This window comes from Solenopsis invicta, chromosome 1 (assembly GCF_016802725.1).
Source record: "Solenopsis invicta isolate M01_SB chromosome 1, UNIL_Sinv_3.0, whole genome shotgun sequence".
In the NCBI taxonomy this organism is placed as follows: Eukaryota; Metazoa; Arthropoda; class Insecta; order Hymenoptera; family Formicidae; genus Solenopsis; species Solenopsis invicta.
In genome coordinates, this window is record NC_052664.1 from 27230058 (window position 1) to 27250223 (window position 20166).

A 20166-nucleotide genomic window follows, 5' to 3' on the forward strand; every position below is an offset into this window, starting at 1 on the left:
GTTGCTGCATGGCAGCACCAAATAATTTATTACCTTCTCTGCTTAGGTTCAAATTATTCTAATAACTTGATGAAAATTATTTTAATAGAAATTATGCAAATACTGTCTATATATTACTTCGAATTTGTCACATTCCGCTTTATTAAAGCCAAATTTATTTTTAAAAAAAAGACAACAAAGAATATATTTAACGTTTTGAAATCGTAAAGCAAATATTTTTTATCAAATATATCAAGTACGATACGAGTACGAGACAGGGGAGAGTCGAGTCATCTCAAAACGCTGACGGATAGATATTAAAATTTCGCCCAGTTTAATTCGGCGCTTCTTTTCATCTCGGCGTGTGACACGGATGCAAGCGTTAGTACCAAGGCCGATGGCGACAGGAACGGTTAATAATTGTGGAAATCAGTACGGATGATACCGTGCGGTGTAGCCGGCGGCGGTACTTTCGCGAAAGACGGGTTCCCGGCGATCTTATGATGCAATTAATTCGCCGATCGCGTGTCGTTGCGTCGCGTGCTGTCGTCTCTACCGTATTTATAGACTTGAAAGTAAAGCGCGCGTTCCTTCCGACGTTCGTAACCAAGCGTTAAGGTGATCCCTGAACGCGGCACGAGGTAATCGGATCTATCTCTATCTATCGCTGTGCCTGAGCATCGTTATCTCGACTTACTCCGAATTTAATTACGTTGAGTTATCATGACGCGAAACACGATGCACGTACGTACTTGCCAGTTTTCGCCGTTTGTTTTCTTCCTTTTGATCGAATTTTGTTTTTAAATTTTGTTCGGTTTGAGTTTCAATGGTTGTTTTTAGATCGGTTGTTTTTAGATCTTGTTCAGTTCAAGTATACTTACGATTAACCATATTTTCTTAAAAAAAAAAATTTGAAGAACAAACCTGAAAATTCCAGGACTTGGTTCCTACATATTTCCAAACCAGTTTGTGGAATCTTCTTTTTCTGGGATAAACTGTTTAATTCTCACGTTGGAATTCGTGTGATACCCAATTAACAGGATTGCCAGCGATCAGGGAAAACCGGGAAATCAGAGAAAGTCAGTTTAAAACTGGCTAGGAAAAATCGGGAAAAGTTAGAAAATAAAAAAATTTATTAACCCCAGATAAAATTAAATTATTGATAACCAATTTTAAATTTTCAAATTTATTTTAAAAAGTTTTTAAAATTAGCACATTACACATTATTGGAACGCTAGTTAGAAAAGAATTTCCCATAATGTTTTTAAAGTAAAAAAAAAAGAAAAAATTAAATTTTGAAAAAATGAATAAAAATAAAGAACTGTTATTTGAAATAAAGGTTTGGTTCTTTATATAATAAAAAATTGTTCTTAAAAAAAAATGACGTATAGTCATCGTAAATAATAGACTCGATGCCAATGTTAAACCTCCTTTTGACATTAGATACTAAAATTAAAAATAGAAAAATGAACTCGTACTTTATCTGAAGTTGTCACGTCAATTTTGCCAATTTTCCGCTTCTCGACGAATGTTCGCACGACAAGACTTGGCGATGCAATCTACAAGGTGCTGCGCAAGATGCGCGGTTGTGTAAAATTGAAATGGGCTCCTATTTTTAACGAGAGAAAAAATGACGGACAACTAGAACGGTAGCGATTAGCACGGCTGAAAAAGAAAACGTACCAGACACCTATATACGATCAGATCGAGAAGTGTCCGTGCAGTTTTCTCTTTCTTCTTCGGGGAGCGATCTTATGTACATGGCAGGAATTATCGCTGCACCGCGCAAAGAGCAGACCCATAAGGAGAAGTTTTCAAGAAATAACGCCTATGTGACGGACGCTACGGCGTTAATCCTGGCAACTGTTGCGATAATATTAATCCTTACGCACAGCTGCACCGTTTTCTTGTTAACTCGTAAAAACGCGAGTGAATTTATAAGCGGGCAGGCACGCAACGCAGTGCCCGCGTGTTTCTGTACATAGATTTGTAATAAGACGAGCGTGACTCACCGCAGGTATATTTTACTCGAGAAAAAAAAGCTTTTAACTTAATTTTTGCTTATCTATCGATAACATATATTTAGCGAAACCATGTCCGCGAGTTTCTTTATATAAGATAGTAATAAGACGAGCGTGACTCTCTTCACAGGAATATTTTAGAAATAGAAGAATTTTTGAAATATTATTTTTGACTACCTTTGTCGATAAAAATTAATGAATCTTGTAAACTTTTTAAACGGACGCCCTCTTTATACACTGAAAAAAAGAGTTTTGGTAATAATAATCTAGCTTAGATGAAATAATTTCAATTAAATGTTTGATTAATATAATCGAATATTTAATAACATTTAATAATTGTGTTAATAGCAAACAAATATAATAATAGCGTTCACTCTGTTATTAGACGGTTACTAAATACTTGATTATATCAACTGAATATTTAATCGAAACTATTTCACTGAAGCTTCGTTAACAACTATTATCTAAGTTTGATTGTTATTACTAGACCCCTTTTTTTAAATGTAGATTAACAAGCGGCCGTATAAAGTGGGGATTACCGCTCCGCAGAAAGCTATGCAAAAACGACATTCAAGAGCGACACTGTAGCGGCGGATTTACGCGGTACATAAGTCGCAGCAACCGCAGCAATAACGTTAAGACGGATAATAGACGTTTTTTCTTTTACATTCTAATAACTATAATTTAGCGCTATCCAAACGCCATGTGCCGTACAGCGTGCGCCACAAGTTCCGTGGTCCGCTACTCTTATCTACGCTTTCCGCGTGTCTTCCTGCTCTTCTTTCTCTCATCGAGGCGCGAGCGTAAAATCGCCGACGCGTTTCACGTACGGAATGCGCGAAAGAGCTCAAGCTGGAGACGGTAGACCGCTCATGAGACTCGCCAACGTGAACGTTGCAAAAATGTGTTGCGACCAATGTTACAAGAGATACACGTTTTGAAATAACGAGATATAGTTACAGACATTTGAAGAAAAATGTTACTGGGTACAGATACTCATTTCCTATGAATAATTACACTGTTAAAAATGTCATGAAATTCAATGTATTTTTAAGTTACACATTAAATTTAGTATATCTGTAAAGTGTAACTGAAAGGACGTTCTGGTACTAAAGAAGATAGAACTGTGTTGTACAATTTATATATTTCAAGAATTATAATTATGCAAAGACTTTAACTTCTTAGATTTGTCATTTAAGATTTTAATAATTGCATAGTACAAGATGAAGATTCTTTGTTGCTCATTTGTATATTATTTCAGCATCACTCTTGTTTTTTTATTATAATACTGCAAGTATCTTCCACGTATCTAAAATGTTATTCTAAATAAGATACAAAATAGAATGTAACTAGTTACATTATAGTAAATAATGTAACATAATAATGTTACATTATTTTTTCCAGTTATAGTTACTGGAAAGGGAAGACAATTAGTTCCATGAACAGATACACGAAAGGTATCTAGATACAGTAACTATTAATTACTTGTAGTTAGTAATTCGGTACCTTATACAACACTGCTTGCGACGAGCACACGAAGTGACGATTGCAAGAAAGTTCTGCGACTTTCGGAAAGAAAACGCCGAACGAAGCCGATGAATTCGCATACCCGTATGCACCGTTTGTTCTTAAGTAAATGCTCCGTCATTACTTCAGATAACTATTTACGTAACGAGCAACGTGCGTCGGCGTCTCTCTGTTGCCGAGGCGAACGAACGAACGAACAACCGCACCACCGGCATGATGCGTCTCGTGCCGGCTAGTTAAACTTGCCATTTATTACTTTGAAATAATTACGAAGCGCCTATCGCTTTTTTTAACACAGGCCTCTCTCTCTCTCTCTTTCTCTCTCTCTCTCTCTCTCTCTCTCTCTCTCTCTCTTTCCTTGCCTGACATACGCTGCCGAAATATGCGAATGCCATTTTGCGACTTAAAATAGAAACTTCTCACGAGCAATTTATCAGGCTTCCACATTCGCGCGGATCTCAAGGGCAAGTTTCCGATTGCGCCGAGATGAATGGATCGAGAGAAGAAATTTTCTTGCTCCGTAAAAATTCTTACGTTATTTTCTATGCGTAAAGTAGCATAAAGTTTCTCTTCGTCGGGAGACGGACATTTGCGAAGAGAATTGCACTTGAAAAATGCCTATTCGAGGAACGAAAAATTACTGAAAGTTTACTACTTTTTGTTGGTTTGACTGTTAAAAATAATCATTAGAACTTTCGAGGTACTAATGTACATAGTACGATAATACAAAAACAATAAGCTGTAAATATACGAGTTGAGCACAGTAATAAATAGTGCATAAAATTAAATTAATTTTAATAATACTTAGTTTGCATATTTAAATTATACGTTTTGAAACAAAATGATTTAATTTGAATACTAAGTAATATTTTTATTTTGTGCACTATTTATTGCACTATGCTTGTATCTCGAGGTACTTTCCCGAACTCGGAAAAAAATTGATTAACTGACACATCTCTTATCTGCAGATCTCTATTTTTTTACACTCGATCGTCGGAAATCTTTTCAAATTGTACTAGAAATTTTTAAGAACTCTTCGACTTTGATGAAATATCAGATCTATATCAATTATATATAAAAAAAAACTAATAATTTCTTGGAAGTGAGATACTTCAGAAGATTTGTTTGGTGCGCAAAAGAAGAATCGCGATGTGCACGACGGAGATTCATTTTGTCGATGCAGCTCTTGCAACGTAACTGACAACCGGCGATCGAGCGCAAGTATCCCATTTACTTTTCACGATAGGTTTCATTTATGCACTCGGGACTTGAGCCCATGCAATTCCTTTTTAGGCCGCGCGTCTGGTTTCTCGGGCGTGAAATATGCACCGCTGCGCCCCGACGTTTTCGTATGTAAATCAGCAAGCCATTACGAGCTATCATTTCGCGTTGATCCGCATGAACAAGACATTGATAATTAAAGATCCTCTCTCTTTTTTCCTTCGCGAGAGAGCATGCGAAAAGTGCGAATTCAATCTTTTTTTTATATTTTACTCGCTTTTGAATAACTATTTTCTAACTTTATTATTTTTTTGCATTATTTTTTATAAATTTATATATTTTTGTCTTGCTTGAAAATTTCCAACTTTTCGAGTCTTGTTTTTCTTCTCTGGAAATTACCATTCTCTGAAACTTCTAAATTCGTGTAATATGTCCAACTACAAATATCTCGTCGTTCTACACTCATAAAAAAAAGTTGTCGATTTAACCAAATTTGATTAAATTTTGCAGTTTAAATATTTATTTATTAAATATATAAATATTTGAACTTTAACCAAAACAATGACGTTGTGCTCTTTAAAAGACTTACAATATTAAAATAAAAATATATTTTATTGAAATTTAAGATTATAAAAATTTTTCAAGAATTAAGGTATAAGCAAGATTATATAAGTAAGAACATAATTTGTTGCTTATGTATGAAACTATGATTGTTGGAGAGAATACATTAGTTTTAATTTAATACAATTTTTGTGTATACATGAACTTACGAAATATTTGAAATAAATAATATTTACTTAATTCAAATATATATTTTTCTGTACGTACAGAAATTTATTTTAAGCAAATATTACTTGTTTCACATAAAGTATATTTTAAGATTATTGTTAAAAAAATATTTTTTTACAAAGGTAATCGTTTCGTAAGCAACAAAGAAAATAAAACTCAAGTAATAGCTTTTCTTAGCAGCAAAATGACATTTTTCTGCGTGTGTCTTTTGGAGCATACGTCGCCGGCTCCGTAATACACACGAATCTCTTATGTCTCGGGATATAATCGGGAGAAACTGGACACTCTCTCTCTCTCTCTTTCTGTTATTTCTTCTCTCGCTTGTACACATGTGCTCGCCTTTGCGCGGTCCTTCTGTGTGTGACTTTGGTTTAAAATTAACTCTCCCTCTTGCTCTTCGCGACTCTCTCGCGTCGAGACGCGGCACTCGCTCTGTGAAATTGAAAAAGAAAAATACGGGAGAAAGGAGGAGGACGACACGCACGCTCACCCTTTTCCCCTTTCGTTCTCTCTTAGCTCTCGTGGCGAGCATGCCACGAAAGAATTCCAGCGTGCTTTCCGACGAGCTGAAATTGCGCGACGCGACGCGTCGGGCGTTGGTCGTTCGTCGCGACGTCTTTGCAACGGAGGACTGCCTCATCAAACGAAGTAGTCGCATTTTTGAAAGGATCGCTTCAAATTTCTTAACGTCTCCGAGAAATGCAATACTGCGATAGTGACGGATATTAGAATGACGTTGACTATGATCGCTGTCTCATTTTATATGCCAAAGAATTTTTTTTACACGCAACCTTTGTGTATCTGTATAAGAAACAACAAAAATATTCTTATCATTTTTGCGATACTCTTTGTAAAACAAGTAACTCGAATGAAGAATGTCGAAGATTTTTCCTTTATGAATTCGAGTTAATGAGTTTGAGGGTTGGTTAATTTGTCTCAAGAAAACTGATTAAGGGCCTTGCGTACAATGGAAGAATAGAGGATTAGATATCAGGAATAGGAATTAAAGTTTTAGAAGCAATTTTTTTTTTTTAATGAACACTAGATAAATAAGTTATGTGTTATATCTTATTAATATCCATCGAGCATACTATACACTATAAAAAAATATCATGAAATTCAAATAAAAATTTTATAAATATTTTTAAATTAAATTTAATGTGTATAACAGAAAGGTACGTGTATAAAATTTAGTGCACTTTTGACAATGTTAAATGTTTTTTAATGTACTTGCTTGAAATTTGCTTCCGTTACATTCAATTAAATTCTCCTGCCGATTTTTAACAGCGGAACAATTAATGTTCATTGAAGAAACTGATTCTGAAATTTTAATTCCTATTCCTAATATCTAATATTTTTCCATTGTGCGCAGAACTAGACTCTTTACGACTGGTCTAAGAAGAGCTTAACGTAGCAATTTACGAGAATTCCAGAGCTACTTTTCCAAGCCAATTGAAGCAATTGAAAAGCTGTAGTTTGTAAGCTATATTTTTCTATTGTCCTGTATCGATGGATGGTTTTAATGTGTGTAACGATTTAATAAAAAGGATTTATCACTACGCGCATTTTTCGAAATTCAATGGAACCAGTGTGTAGTTAGAATTTTTAGGGGAAAAGGGGAAAAGTAGATATCGACGAAAGCTGCCGGAAGAAGCGAACGTGGTGTCTCGTGCGGATTTTACATATCGAGAGTCTCTCGGAGAGTCTCTCTTTCGCAAGGTCAACGTCCCCGAGGCTCGAGACATATGGCAGCGAAACGGCGCGGGATATTATTACCCGAAATCGTGCAATATCATCGGGTTATATGGCGCTCTTTGGGTGTACGGATTTGAAGTTGGCGTTAGAAACGCGATAAAGCGCGTGGGGAGATTACCTCGCGAGTTGGCACGAGTTCGCGTTGGTGGCAAAGAGACTCGGGACGAAATTAAGAACGGGTTGTTAAGCGAGCGCTCTCCGCGTGGGCTGCGCCTTTTTTTAGCGTTCCTTAACCAGTTTCCACGTCAACATTTTCCTGGCTTCGGCCAGGTGGGCTGACGGACGTTTCTATCAGCTGCTCTTTACGCCTTTCTATGATTTTTTTTTTTTTTTCTACTTTCCCATGAGACGTGCTCTCGTTTTGTTTCACACCTGCGGCAGTGGCGAGCTAATTTTTGCGGGAGCATCTCCGCGGAGAACTCGCCCTTTCGCCTGTCATTTGAAAAACTACTTTAGCCTTGATTTTCTTACGTTAATTTTTTTTTTTTTTTTGTAAGAACGGAAGTGAGAGCAAGCTTCTTCGACAAGTGGAAATTTTAAGAAACGTAGTGCACGATTTTTGCTATATTTACGAACTTGGTATAATAAATGATAAAATTACATTGACGGACAATTAATTAATTAGTGACGTTATTATACAATACCTTGGTGGTAGCTCGTGCTTAAATTCGTCAACTGCGATAGGTTTACGTAATGAATTCGGATTTGTTATATCAAATTGCATTAATCCAAATTGCCTATCATATTAAAATTAATTAGTTATTCGATTAAAATTAGTCGTGTTAATTTGTTTTCTATTGAACAATAATAATATTGTGACAAAATTATCTTACAATGTAAATTATTTCATTCGTAAATTATATATTTTGCGATTGTCTCATTTTCTTCTCATAAAAATTCTTTGCAGAACAGAAGCGCGCAAACATTTAACAAATAATGGAGGTCGATTTCCAGTCGATCTAACAGTAACCGCAATATCGTGGCGATAGAAAAATTTCTTGCGTCATAATGAAAATGTTGAAGTTGAGTCTTTTGTTGTCGTCGTTATCTCGTCACTGCTACAGACTGGAATATGAAAAGTCGAAGAAAAAAAAGGTGGATACGCGAAAGGCCGTTTTCCCGTGTGTCACACGAGTAGATACATCGACCAGGTCGATCGATTCGATGATTTCGGAGGATGGGGGTGATTCTCCTCCAACCGTCGCGGTGCACAGGTGGGTGGTGGCGGTGCGTAGACGGGGCGGGGAGGAGAAGGAGGTGGAGTGTGGAGGTGGAAGTGGAGGAGAGTGCTCCGGGGGCTCTGGACTAGATCGATAATGCATCTCTTGGCGGGCGTAGTTCCTCTTAGTCACAGGAGGGCGATCGCACCTGCGAGGAGGTATTCCTCGCTTTAGAGCCACTGCGGTTTGCGAGAGAAGGTGTCGACCTGCCGTGTGCATCGACGTGCACGTACGTGTATAGTGATCTGGGAAAATCGTGCGGAATATTTATCTAATCGAACCCTTTTGAAACGTGATAGCTCGTATCTACTTCGGATTCCCGAGAACTCCTCGCTCGATACTTCCTTCGATATTAATTTCCACCGCGTCTTCCACGGAACCACCTTGCCACAGGTACGTACCGTGTCCTCTCGCTACGTGAACGGTGCGAGCGAGCGTGATGTGGTGTTCGAGGATGATTCGTGATACTTTCTGAATTGTGCTGGATTATCTTATCTCTGTCACGTGCAATTAGAGACAGTAACTTTTGCAATATGGATGCGAGAAACGATGTCCCTTTTGAAAATTGCAAGTTGCTAATTATCTGGAATAAGATATTCTTTCCATACGACTCGCGTACACCACTTGTAATGTTCCTCGTTACGTTCTTCTTAAGATTTTAATCCATTTATCTGAAATTAGCCCAGTTCATCAAAAATTGTCTCCCATTAATTTCTGGAGAAAATAATCAAAAATTTTACGAACTGTTCTCAATGGTTATGCAATTATCTAATAAAGTTGCAGTGTAATTAAAAAAAAAAACGCCCTTGCAATATCACGTTTACTTGCAAATACGTGCAGCGAATTTACTTTCCTGCGGTAAAAAACGACAGTATGAAACGTTCGTTCCTTTCTTGATTTGATATGCTTTGAGATATACCAATATAATGTATAAAATACTATGACTGACGAACGCGGTTTTTATCTTGCGATAAAAATAACATAATGTGTGAAATGTGACATAGCGAATTTATTCATCCATGATGGCTCTAACTTGTTTTACGTTTATTTCAGAACCTCTTCAGGATGTACTGATCGTAGCGGAGAATGTAGCGGACAGCGAGGATTCCGAGGACGAGTGGAATTATTATCGCGTCGAACCGAACCAGCAGGAATCTGCAGCGGTAGCTGTTACGGTAGAAGAATCCCACAGAAACATCGAGGAACAAAAGGAACAGGATTTCGAGTCTGTCGTGAAGGATAGCCCGGAAGTTCAATCACTGGAGTCAAACAGCGATATTAAATGCGAAATATTAGCGAGAGATATCTCGACGCCTGAGCTTATCGACATTGATGTAAGTATCTGTCTTGTCACTTTTCTCGATAAAAACATTTGTCGTTCGGTGCAAGAGTACATATTTCATACAATACCATTGTGTTTTCAGATAAGCGAGGAAAGAAAGTTGAGCGAATCGAAGAAGAATAACCAGCTTCTCCTAGATCTACAGGAAGACAACAAAGACCTGGACATGGATTTCCAATTGAATCCAGAGGCAGCAGAGTTTGTGCCGTTATCGCCACCGTTGGCCAAAAATTATTTGCGAGATTTCGCCATTAGTGGGTCTCCCTTGAAACAAACGCAACCGATGGATGATATTCCTATACCGAGTCAAAGCGAATTTGACAAGGAAGTATGTTATCGACCAAAGGAGATAGGTGAAGATTTCTCTGACGGACATGCAGATCTGCAGAATAATAGTTCGCAGAATATGGACGTATCCGACATTTCGTCGACCAAAGCCGAAGTGGGTGATGACGAATCCATGCATGTCATGTCTACCTCTCAGTGGCAAGCAGATATCTCTTCTCAATGGAACGAAAAAACATGTGATGATGCGGGATCCGATTTGGACGAGAACGATATTGTCACTAAGGATGATCCCATGGCTATGTCGCTCACTCCAGGTAGCTTGAAGGCGGCGTTTGAAAAAGATGTCGATTTGAATGCAGTACATATGTTAGACGATAGTTCAGATGGTGCTGACCAAGTGAGCACACCGCCGCGTTCACCTAAGCCGTGTAATGAGGATCGCCCGAGCACACCACCTCTCTCTGAAAACATGAGTGCGATTGGGGACTTTATCACAGCACAGCATCTCACCACAGATGACTCTGTACTTACTACGAATTCTGAAAGCATCGAAACAACCTCTTCTCTTTCAGCGACAATGCACAATGATGAAGACTCGTCTATTGATAGGTACCAGTTGCAGTCAGTGCCCAACTCAATACTCAATAATTCCGCAGCTAAAAAACTATTTGATGGCAGTGAGGAAGATATAGATTATGAAAAACAACTCCAATCTGTAGAAGAAAATGAAAGATTTGTACAAGAGGATTCTAACATAGAAAAAGAGAACGAAAACTCAAATAAAAACGAAGAAAATGATGATGAAAAAGAAAGTATGGAATCCGAAGAGTCGAAAAATCTTCCAGATTCTACGAATTATTCAAATTTTAATGACACGATATCTGTTTTAGAAGAACAACAATCATTATTGGAAACAGAAAAGCAATGCCGACCAGAAACGCCGTCAGATGCGGAACACATTGATTATGGCGATAGTTTTAATGCTAAAATGATTCCTGACGACGTTGCTGATTCATTCAAATTTACAATGGAAAGCCCTCAGTTGATGAACCTGAAAACAGAAGATATCTCACAACAATCGTTATTATCGCAAGAAATCCAACCAGAAACGACGTCAGTTGTGGAACAGACGCATTTTGACGCTTTTGAGCCTGAAGTTATCCCTGACAATATTGTTGATCCATTGGAAAGCACTCGATTGACGGACCCACCTACTGACTGGACGGATTTCTGTAAAACAGGATCGATGCAATCTCAAAACCTCACTGCCACTTTCGAACGTAATATTGAATTCGAAGATGGTGAAGAAGGTAAACAACAAAAAGAAGCTGAAAAGTACAATAAAATCGAAGATGACAGCAATGAAAATGACATCAAACCAGATAGTACAACCGAATTAAACCTATCTGATTCGCAAAAATCTAACTTTGTGGAGAATGAACTGCAACATAAAGATCAAGTGTTTTTGGAATATATGCCGGAAACCGTAAAACTGATCGACAACTCATTTGAACAAGAGGAAGCAGAGAAAAAAGCTACCGATGTTACACCAATTAACGTTGAAGTATTCGAGGAAGAAGTCACTTCTGAAAGTACTCTTCCGAAACAGGAGGAGGAGCCACAAAAAACTGCAGAAACAAATGATACCGCAACGATAGATAAATCGAAAGAACTTTCAGGAGTCACAGAAGCATCAGTGGGAGCCGCTATCGTTGCAACGGCCACCGCTATGGCGATCAAGACAAAGACGACGAACGCGAAACGTCCAACGAAAACTACGACGACGAAAGCATCAACGGCGTCGACAACGAAAACGGCAGCGAAATCCATCACGCCAACTTCGCCCTCTAAAGCAATCAGTGCTACCATGCGATCAACTACGACAACATCACCAGCACAATTAACTGCGAAGAAATCTGTTACGAATACCGTGACTCGTAAGCAATTGGACGGATCGACCAAAGCGGCAGTCTCGAGTGCCAGCAGTAAAACCACGAAGACAACAACTACCAAGGTCGCGACAACAGCAACGAGAACCAGCTCCTCCCCACGTTTAAGCTCTACTACGAGACCAAAAACTACCACCAATACTACCACATCGAAGGTGAGCAACGGAACATTGATTGAGAAGAAATCGTTAATGAGCGCTGACACAAAATCCATCAATAAACCCACTCAGGTGAAATCAGCAAGCTCCACTCTCAGAACAACGACCACTAGCACAAACGCAAAGACTACCCAGGTTAAAACGTCGTCAACAACTACGAAAACGTCAGTATCCAACGTAACGTTAAAATCAAGACCGGCGTCTGCGACTTTAGCTACCAAAACCACAACGACATCGAAACAGTCGACAACCGTTACTAATTCGTCGAGACCCAAAACCGCACCGACTTCTGGTGGCATATCTAAACCGCGTGAAGGTACCGGTAAAATTACTGCCATTACCGGCAAGTCGCCGTTGATTGATAAACAGAGCAAAGAAACTGTCAATAAACAAATCTCCCGTTCTGGAGCATTAGCACCCAAGACTAGTGCTCGCACTTCCACGCCCAACGCTACCGGTGCTACAAAGGCACGTACACCGACTGCAAGATCGATCGGAAATGCTTCCACGACTTCGCCAACGAAGAAACCTGCGACTTTGACATCGAAGACCGCGTCGAGAACTTCATCCACTGCGACAAAACGAATATCTTCGAGCGAAACCAAGGTATTGCAAAATGGAATTCCCAAGGAGGACGTGACCAAAGCTCCCGTCATAACAGCAACGAGCAAGCCAGAAGACGACGTACCACGGAAAGATACGTCGCCGGTGAACGTGCCGACCGATAATCAGCTAATCGCCGATTGAACGGTCGATCGATAAGCTGCGAACTGTTCGCTGCTTTGCGATAGCACACGTCGGCCTAGGAATTACACGTCGTTGCGGGTTTACGTGAATCGACACACAGGTTTCTCCTTCTTATTATTGTTTAATGGACAGAGTACGACCGCGCGTCGAAATCATCTGGAGTAGTGTTTAGGGAGTTATACATGTATGTCAAACTGAAAAATTTTTTATTGTTCTTACGTGAATGCATACATAAGTGAAAGAGATATTCATCAATCAAGGAGAGCAAAGCATACCCTAAACATTGCTTTCGACAACTGCTGCCTTATCGTAATAAGGATCGATAGTATTGTTATGTAAATATAATTCGGATGCGTTCTCATGCGTCATTATTTTCAACTGATTCGCGAGCCTCTCTGAGATTGCTTTCTGAGAGAGAGAGAACTCAGATAGTGCTCGTGACGACCTGAAAATAGACTTTTAACTCCGATATGGCAGTACGTCAACCTTTAACTTTTAACGAAACTTGATGAAATATATGGATTTTTTACAATTTTTTAATTTTATATGCGCATTATAATTGATAACGATTACTCGCGACACAATTTACTCGATCAACAAAAAGGAAAAGAGAAGGAGAGAAAAGCGTATATTTATTCTTGTTTGTTCCTATTTTTGAAGTTGAATTCATTGCGAGATATATATTGACTCGTAATCATGATAATATAATGCTATCTAATCTATGTGTACAGCACCCTTAATGGTTTAATGTGATACCTTACAGTACTATTAAATAAATTCGAATGAGACATACAAGAGAGGCCAGAAGAAGTTTATATGTGTATATGAACCGAGAAAGAGGGAAAAGATGCGGAATCCAAAGATTTAGTGAGAAAGAGAAAATTTAAAGAGAATTAGAGAAGTATATTGTTTTTTTTGCAGATATATTTCTATTGTTCTTTATTTTATATTTTCTCTTATAGGGACTTTACACGGTTAATAATGCTGTCAGTACCAACAAATAATGTTATTGATCATGTGAGGTTAATATTGATGTAAGTAGAATAAAATCAAATTCCTTAATTCTCAAGCATTAGAATCGTTATATGATAGAGATGTAAGCAATAAAACTAATTGTGTGAAAAGGGCGCATCAATATTTTCGTTATATATAATTCCAAAATCATAGGTAACATAAGCTGCGTTCGAAAACGTCACTCGAATGCTTACACGTATCATATTATCCTTGTTCACTGAATATTAAACGAGGATAAAATGTTACATGGGGACACTTGGATGATGTTTCCAAATGTAGCCATAATCGCAGAAGTAATCTTAAGTTGTAAAAGTATTGATGCATATTGTCAATATTACTGATCAGTATTAGTATTATTGATAGTGTAAGGTTCCTATTACCGAACGTTTGGATCCTGCTTGTCGCGCTTCCCGGCGCAATCGTCGTCAATGATCGTCGCGTGCGTGTGCGTTTAAAGCTTTTTATACACCGCACAAGTATCAATTCTTTTCTCTTGCGTTTCGATGCTTTATTTTTTAAGAGCATGCGCTCGGACCGACGACGTTTCAAAACTTCGGTCGAAAACTGTTTCCTTTTTTATATCGCTTGACCTCCAATCGTGGAATATAGTTTTATTTTATCTGATTTTATGGGAACCAATACCTGCGATGGTCTCTAAATGCGCTAAAGCTGAGCGTACCCGCCAGCACTGCGAGATCAAGGATTAGAGATCGGCGATTTTTTTTTTTTTTTTTAAGATGAATACGTCTAATGCGAGAGTATACGCGATGAGATTCCCTTCTGCATAGGGACTACGCCGATCTGTACACACGCACAATATTCGATATGATATGCATTACGGCTAATAAATACGGCTTCGTATCAAGGACAGAACATAGCTTAGCGTTTCACATGCGCGTTTCGTATGAATGTTATTCCGATTTTCTTGTGTACGCGTATTTGTCACCATTTTATTCTTTTTTTCTCAGAATTCATAATTAAATAAATAAATATTACGTTTGAACAGTGTTATCCAGCATTACTTCCAGTCATATTCCGTATCATCGACCACTTCGGCGCCGGTCGTCTCACTTCCGGGCATCTATGGGGGAATGGAATAGTGGACAAAAAGAAAAGAAGCACTTTTATACATTTCAATCTCTTTAATGTAGTGTGATGTTATATACTGCTATTTAAATTAGGAACCGGCTTTACAGTCTTTTGTATGTACGCATAGCTTTGACGTCGCTCTTGTTGGAAGATAGGTGCTGAAATGGAAAAGAAGAAATGTGTAAGATGCACACACTTTGTCATATTACATCAATGTCATTTTTAAGTATATATCATGTTTTATTGTTACTTGTTAGAAGTGTGCGAACTATTTGAATACGAATCGAACCAGATAAAAGTCGATTCGGTTTTGAGTCTCTATGGTTCGAATTCAAATTTCGAAAATTTTTTGAGTTTCGAATACGAATCATATGTATTGGCAATCTTATAAAATCATACTGAAATAATTTTACATCAATCTATAATATTTCAATAAGAGATCTGTAATCAATATTTTTACATAGAAATCTATTTTTCGATAAATATCGATATATTAAAAAAAATATAACATAATACTTATGTTGTTACATAATAATTACGTTGTTAATTATAAGTTATGTTTCAATTCAATTTGTATTCGAACAAAGGAATGAAATTTAATTTAATTCGATTCTATTCGACATAGAAACATCTTAATTCGCGCATCTCTATTATATTAGAATCACACTTACCACCATCATTCCGGTGTCTGTGAACTCGTAAACTCGGATTGCCTTCAGGTCCGCGGATAAGGTGGTCTCCGTTCTGAAGCCGTTGCCCTCTTTTGTGGTCATACTCTGTAATGTAAAACGAATGTATATAACAATAGTCGCATTGAGCGTGAGAATGATGAACGCGACGTACATCAATTCTCAATTATTGCTATACTTTTATACTTTTCAATATCATCAGATACACCCCATGCGTTTTTTGTGCGAGAAAAAGTGAAAAAAGTCTCGCTTCTTTCATTTAACGAATTTTACAGATAGAAGCGAGTCTATTGCAAATGAGCCGCGAAAAAAAGTGTTCGAGAAATTTATTTAATGTAATTAGTTTTATCTAATCATTCTCCGGAAAGTGGTTCAATGTTAACTCCTTCCGGAGAGTGTATTTAAACCCCCTCGGAGTTTTCTTCCAAAGTTGCACGGAAAAAAAAGCATTCCGAGCGATAGCTTTGGAAGAATCATTGCATTCAATGTCGGTAATTTTTCATCGCATTAATCTTAATTTATTCATTTGATAACGTGACGTGACTCTTCAGGTCGATAATATGTAGGATTGAAGCGATGTACACTTTCTCACGGTGCAACCCACCTTGAAAACGAGGCCTTGAGATGGAAGCTGCTCGTCGTAGACCTCACCGGGCTTGAAGGTGGCGGTGACGGTCTTACCCTGGCTGGTGACCGTGACCATCCACTGGTCGCCGTTCTGCTGGATCTCCACGACCGGCGTGGCCTGCAGGAACGCGTCAGCGAGATCGGCCTTGCCGAGGCTCTTGACGTAATCCTCGAAGTTCTCGCTCGACACGTATTGGTACTTGCCGACAATCTGCATGGTGACCGTGAGGAGATGGCTTGTCGCGCACACAAGTCAGGACTTGAATCGCCGCCGAAGAAAGACGAACGATGCGCCGGGGCGCGCCGGCTTTTATAACGATATCCGGGGGGGATTTTGTTAAGGGATCTCGTCGATCTCGCGAGAGTGAGAGGGAGAGAACCGTCGGCCAATCTGCGATGATTCCAGACAAAGTATTCGACGGATTATCGTCGACGGTCTGATAGAGAACGGTCTGTCCTCTCGTTTCATCATCGCTGCTGATGTATCCCTCGCGCACACCACCGTACACGGGGGGGGGGCAGAAGAGAGAGAGCTGCATTTATTTGCGTTTGTGTGTTGCACTAGTCGCGACTTACATCCTGCACACTGACTCACTGAATTTTAATGTTCTTAATATCTAAGAAGCGTTTCTACGATAGCGTATTTTTGTTGTTTGTCTTACATAAAAATTTCTGGATGTGCTTTATTTATGAAATTAAACGCTTGAAACGTCGATTAATCATTCAAAAATCTCAGAAATTATTTACATTATTATTATTATTTCTAAAAAAGAATTTACATTTTTTACATACGCCTTTTGTTTCACTAAAAAACGACGAGTAGAAAAAAAAATACATGCAATTATCATGTTGAGTGTCATGTTTCTCTCTCGTTGTTATATAAACATTACTGTCGTCTCAATAAGTATGTATCGAATTGATAAAGCAATCGCTAAAAGTAATATAACCATATAAGTTACAAAAAGTCTGCATGTCAAAGCCATTTGAGCTGAGTTAATCGATATAACAAAGTAATATAAGAGTTAACTAAAATTAAGTATAAGAAAATTGTACACGAGAAAAAAGTATTAAAGCATTAATAGTCTGAGTAGTATAATTGGAAAAAAAATCTTACTAATTCAATAGTAATATTAATGTAACAAATACCATTATGCTCCTATTTTTAAATAAAGTGTTATTTGCCTCATACTGATATTGAATTAGTAAGTTTACTTTCAATTAGAATTAGCTAATACTCGTACTGTTCGTGCGACATCATTCTTTTTCCGAGTACAAACAAGATTATAGGTTTCGTCGTCGACAGAATAAAGATTCAATATTTACGATCGTACACAGTGAATCAACGAGTTTCAAATTTCAAATGCGTGGTTCAAATTTCGATTTAGTTGATAGTCATCAATCTCTGAATTAGACGTCGCGATGTAATTATTTAATTTAATTTTTACACGTCGTCCCGATTATCAAATGATCCTCTACACTTTATCGCATATCTAGAGCGGAGGCTTTTACCAAGCGCGCAAACATATTCGCATCGCTTATCGAGCAAGGGGCAAAGTTAAACAAACAGGTGGACTTATCATGGACGGTAAGCTGCATTGTCTGCAATTTAAATAACACTTGAGAGCGGAGCGTCAGATCACGTTAGATGCAAAAAATACAAGTCACATACGTACGTGGCATTTTAAGCCGCACGTCGATGTGTCATCTGTTCGTTAACATTCTTTTCCGAGATTTAGATTCTACATGCGAGAGAAATAGACGAGAATTGTCGCGCGCGATGAGTTTTGAACGCCGTTCAAAAACGCCTCCTTCATCGGTGTTCGCGAAGGTTCTTATCTAAATTTGCTCAATAGATACGGATAATTGAGACACATAATGTAACAAACGTATTTATATCTCGGCCGTGGGTCAAGAAAATGGTTTCAGCGAGCGAATCGCTCCGCGTTTCACGGTCGCTAGACGAAGGTCAATGTTCATCTTGCTCGTTAATCATTAATAATCATTGTAAGAGACTTTGTCATTTCCATTAATCAAAGAAAAATGCGTCATCCTATTGCAATTAATAACGAGAGACTCGTACGCAAACGAAAATGTTTAAAAAAAAAAAACTGGCTGTACCATTTCGTGGAACGTTTTAAAATTTTAATTTCGATTCTTCGTCTTTTCAATTTACGATTTTTCGGAATTCCTTGACCATAATCTTGGTGCAATTTTTGTTTAGAATTTTTATACAAATTGTAACACTTGGCAGAGAAGAAACTCCTATGAAAAAGTCGGCGTCTATTCTTAGAAAAGTTTTCCTATATATAAAATCTGAAATGTTTTAAGATTCATTAAAAAATCGGAGAAACGAAAACTATAAGAAATCTGAGTATAGTATAAAAGTAGTATAAAAAAATCTGAGAAATTTTCTAAACATTATACAAAATTATTCAAAATTATTCTAAAAGATTACACGAAATTCTAAGAAAAGACGTAACCGTTCTTAGTATTTTTGAAAAATGTCTTATACATATACAATTTTTGGAAAAAATTTTCACCAAAAAAAGAACATTTAAAAATCTCTATCAACGCAATACTCCATAGATACTCCAAAAGAAGTAGTCCTCAAAAATGAAGTAGAGCGTCAAGACGGTTTTCCTCTCTCCCCAACTCTCGTCGAACTCTCCATACCTGACGAGAGTTTATCTTGGTTTATCTCCGATTGAGGAAATACTGTTATTCAATATCTGCGGACGAGACTGATAGGCTTATTGCACTACGTGCGAGAACGTTTGATCTCTGATGCATCGCGTCGGTCGCTGATACGGATAAGAGGCATTACAAGTAAGCACTTGGCCGCCGTGCTCTCCATACTTCAAGGGCAAGGAGGATAGGAGGGACTCGTTGGGGGCTGGGGCGGGAGAGAAAGGGGGATTCCTCGCGAATCGCCCGTCGTTGGTCTCGCTCGTTCCGAAACCACAAGTACGACCGCATGAATTGACAGCTAATTGCCGGTGATGAGAGCATACATCAAAGACTTCGACAACGACGACGACGACGACGACGACGATAACGACGACGACGACGACGACGACGACGACGACGACGACGACAACGACGACGACGACGATGCTGTTGCGAGGACGCTCTGCTCCGTCGCGCCGTCCGTCACGTGACGTCCCGTCGTCTCATGCGGGATGAATGAGCTTGTTCCCATTAAGGACGTACGATTCTTTACGTTGCGGGACGTCAATTGAATTTATTGTACCTACGTGTATTATACACTATCCCGTTTGCCGGTACGGTTTACGAACAATCGCGCGATCGATAGTCGGCGACGCTCCTCCGTCATTACGCCCGTCCAAGTTTGACGATTCCTCTTCTTTATCCTTTTCGATGCTGCAAAATAGTGCGAGCTGTAATTATTAGCAACTTGCGAGAGATAGGACTGGGCAAAATACATTAAAGTATTTAAAAATACAAAATACTGGAAATATTTCAATTACAAAATATAAAATACTATTTTATCTTTCGGCTTGAAATGCAAAATAAAAGATACTTACAAATTTTATTTGAAATACAAAATACTTTTTAATTTGATCTTATATTACGATAACATATAACGCATCCTCGAAGCTAAGCGCTACAACATTGCGTTGATTTTTAGCTGGCTATGAAGCAGGAAAACAATTTAAAATATACTTATTAGTTGTAATTAAATTTCATAGAAAAAAAATCAGAATTTTAGATTTTTATATTAAACAATAAA

The 20166-nt window shown here is 38.2% G+C and overlaps 2 protein-coding genes across 3 annotated transcripts in view; one reads left to right on the plus strand and one right to left on the minus strand.

Annotated features, from left to right (window-relative positions):
• LOC105201938 overlaps positions 1–15013 on the plus strand; it is a 69007-nt gene extending 53994 nt beyond the window's left edge. For both annotated transcript variants that reach the window (XM_011170231.3, XM_039452864.1), the window contains exons 9-10: positions 9566–9846; positions 9937–15013. In XM_011170231.3, the coding sequence (XP_011168533.1) occupies positions 9566–9846; positions 9937–12996 (3341 nt within the window). In that variant the 3' untranslated portion in view covers positions 12997–15013. The remainder of the gene's footprint in view (positions 1–9565; positions 9847–9936) is intronic.
• A 119-nt stretch (positions 15014–15132) lies between these two features.
• Positions 15133–16739, minus strand: LOC105201939 (fatty acid-binding protein homolog 5). The gene is made up of 3 exons (XM_011170232.3): positions 16393–16739; positions 15771–15875; positions 15133–15257 (listed from the first exon to the last, which is right to left on the minus strand). Exons 1-3 carry the CDS (start codon positions 16630–16632, stop codon positions 15201–15203), a joined length of 402 nt encoding a protein of 133 aa, XP_011168534.1. The 5' UTR covers positions 16633–16739; the 3' UTR covers positions 15133–15200.
• Between the last annotated feature and the right edge of the window lie 3427 nt (positions 16740–20166).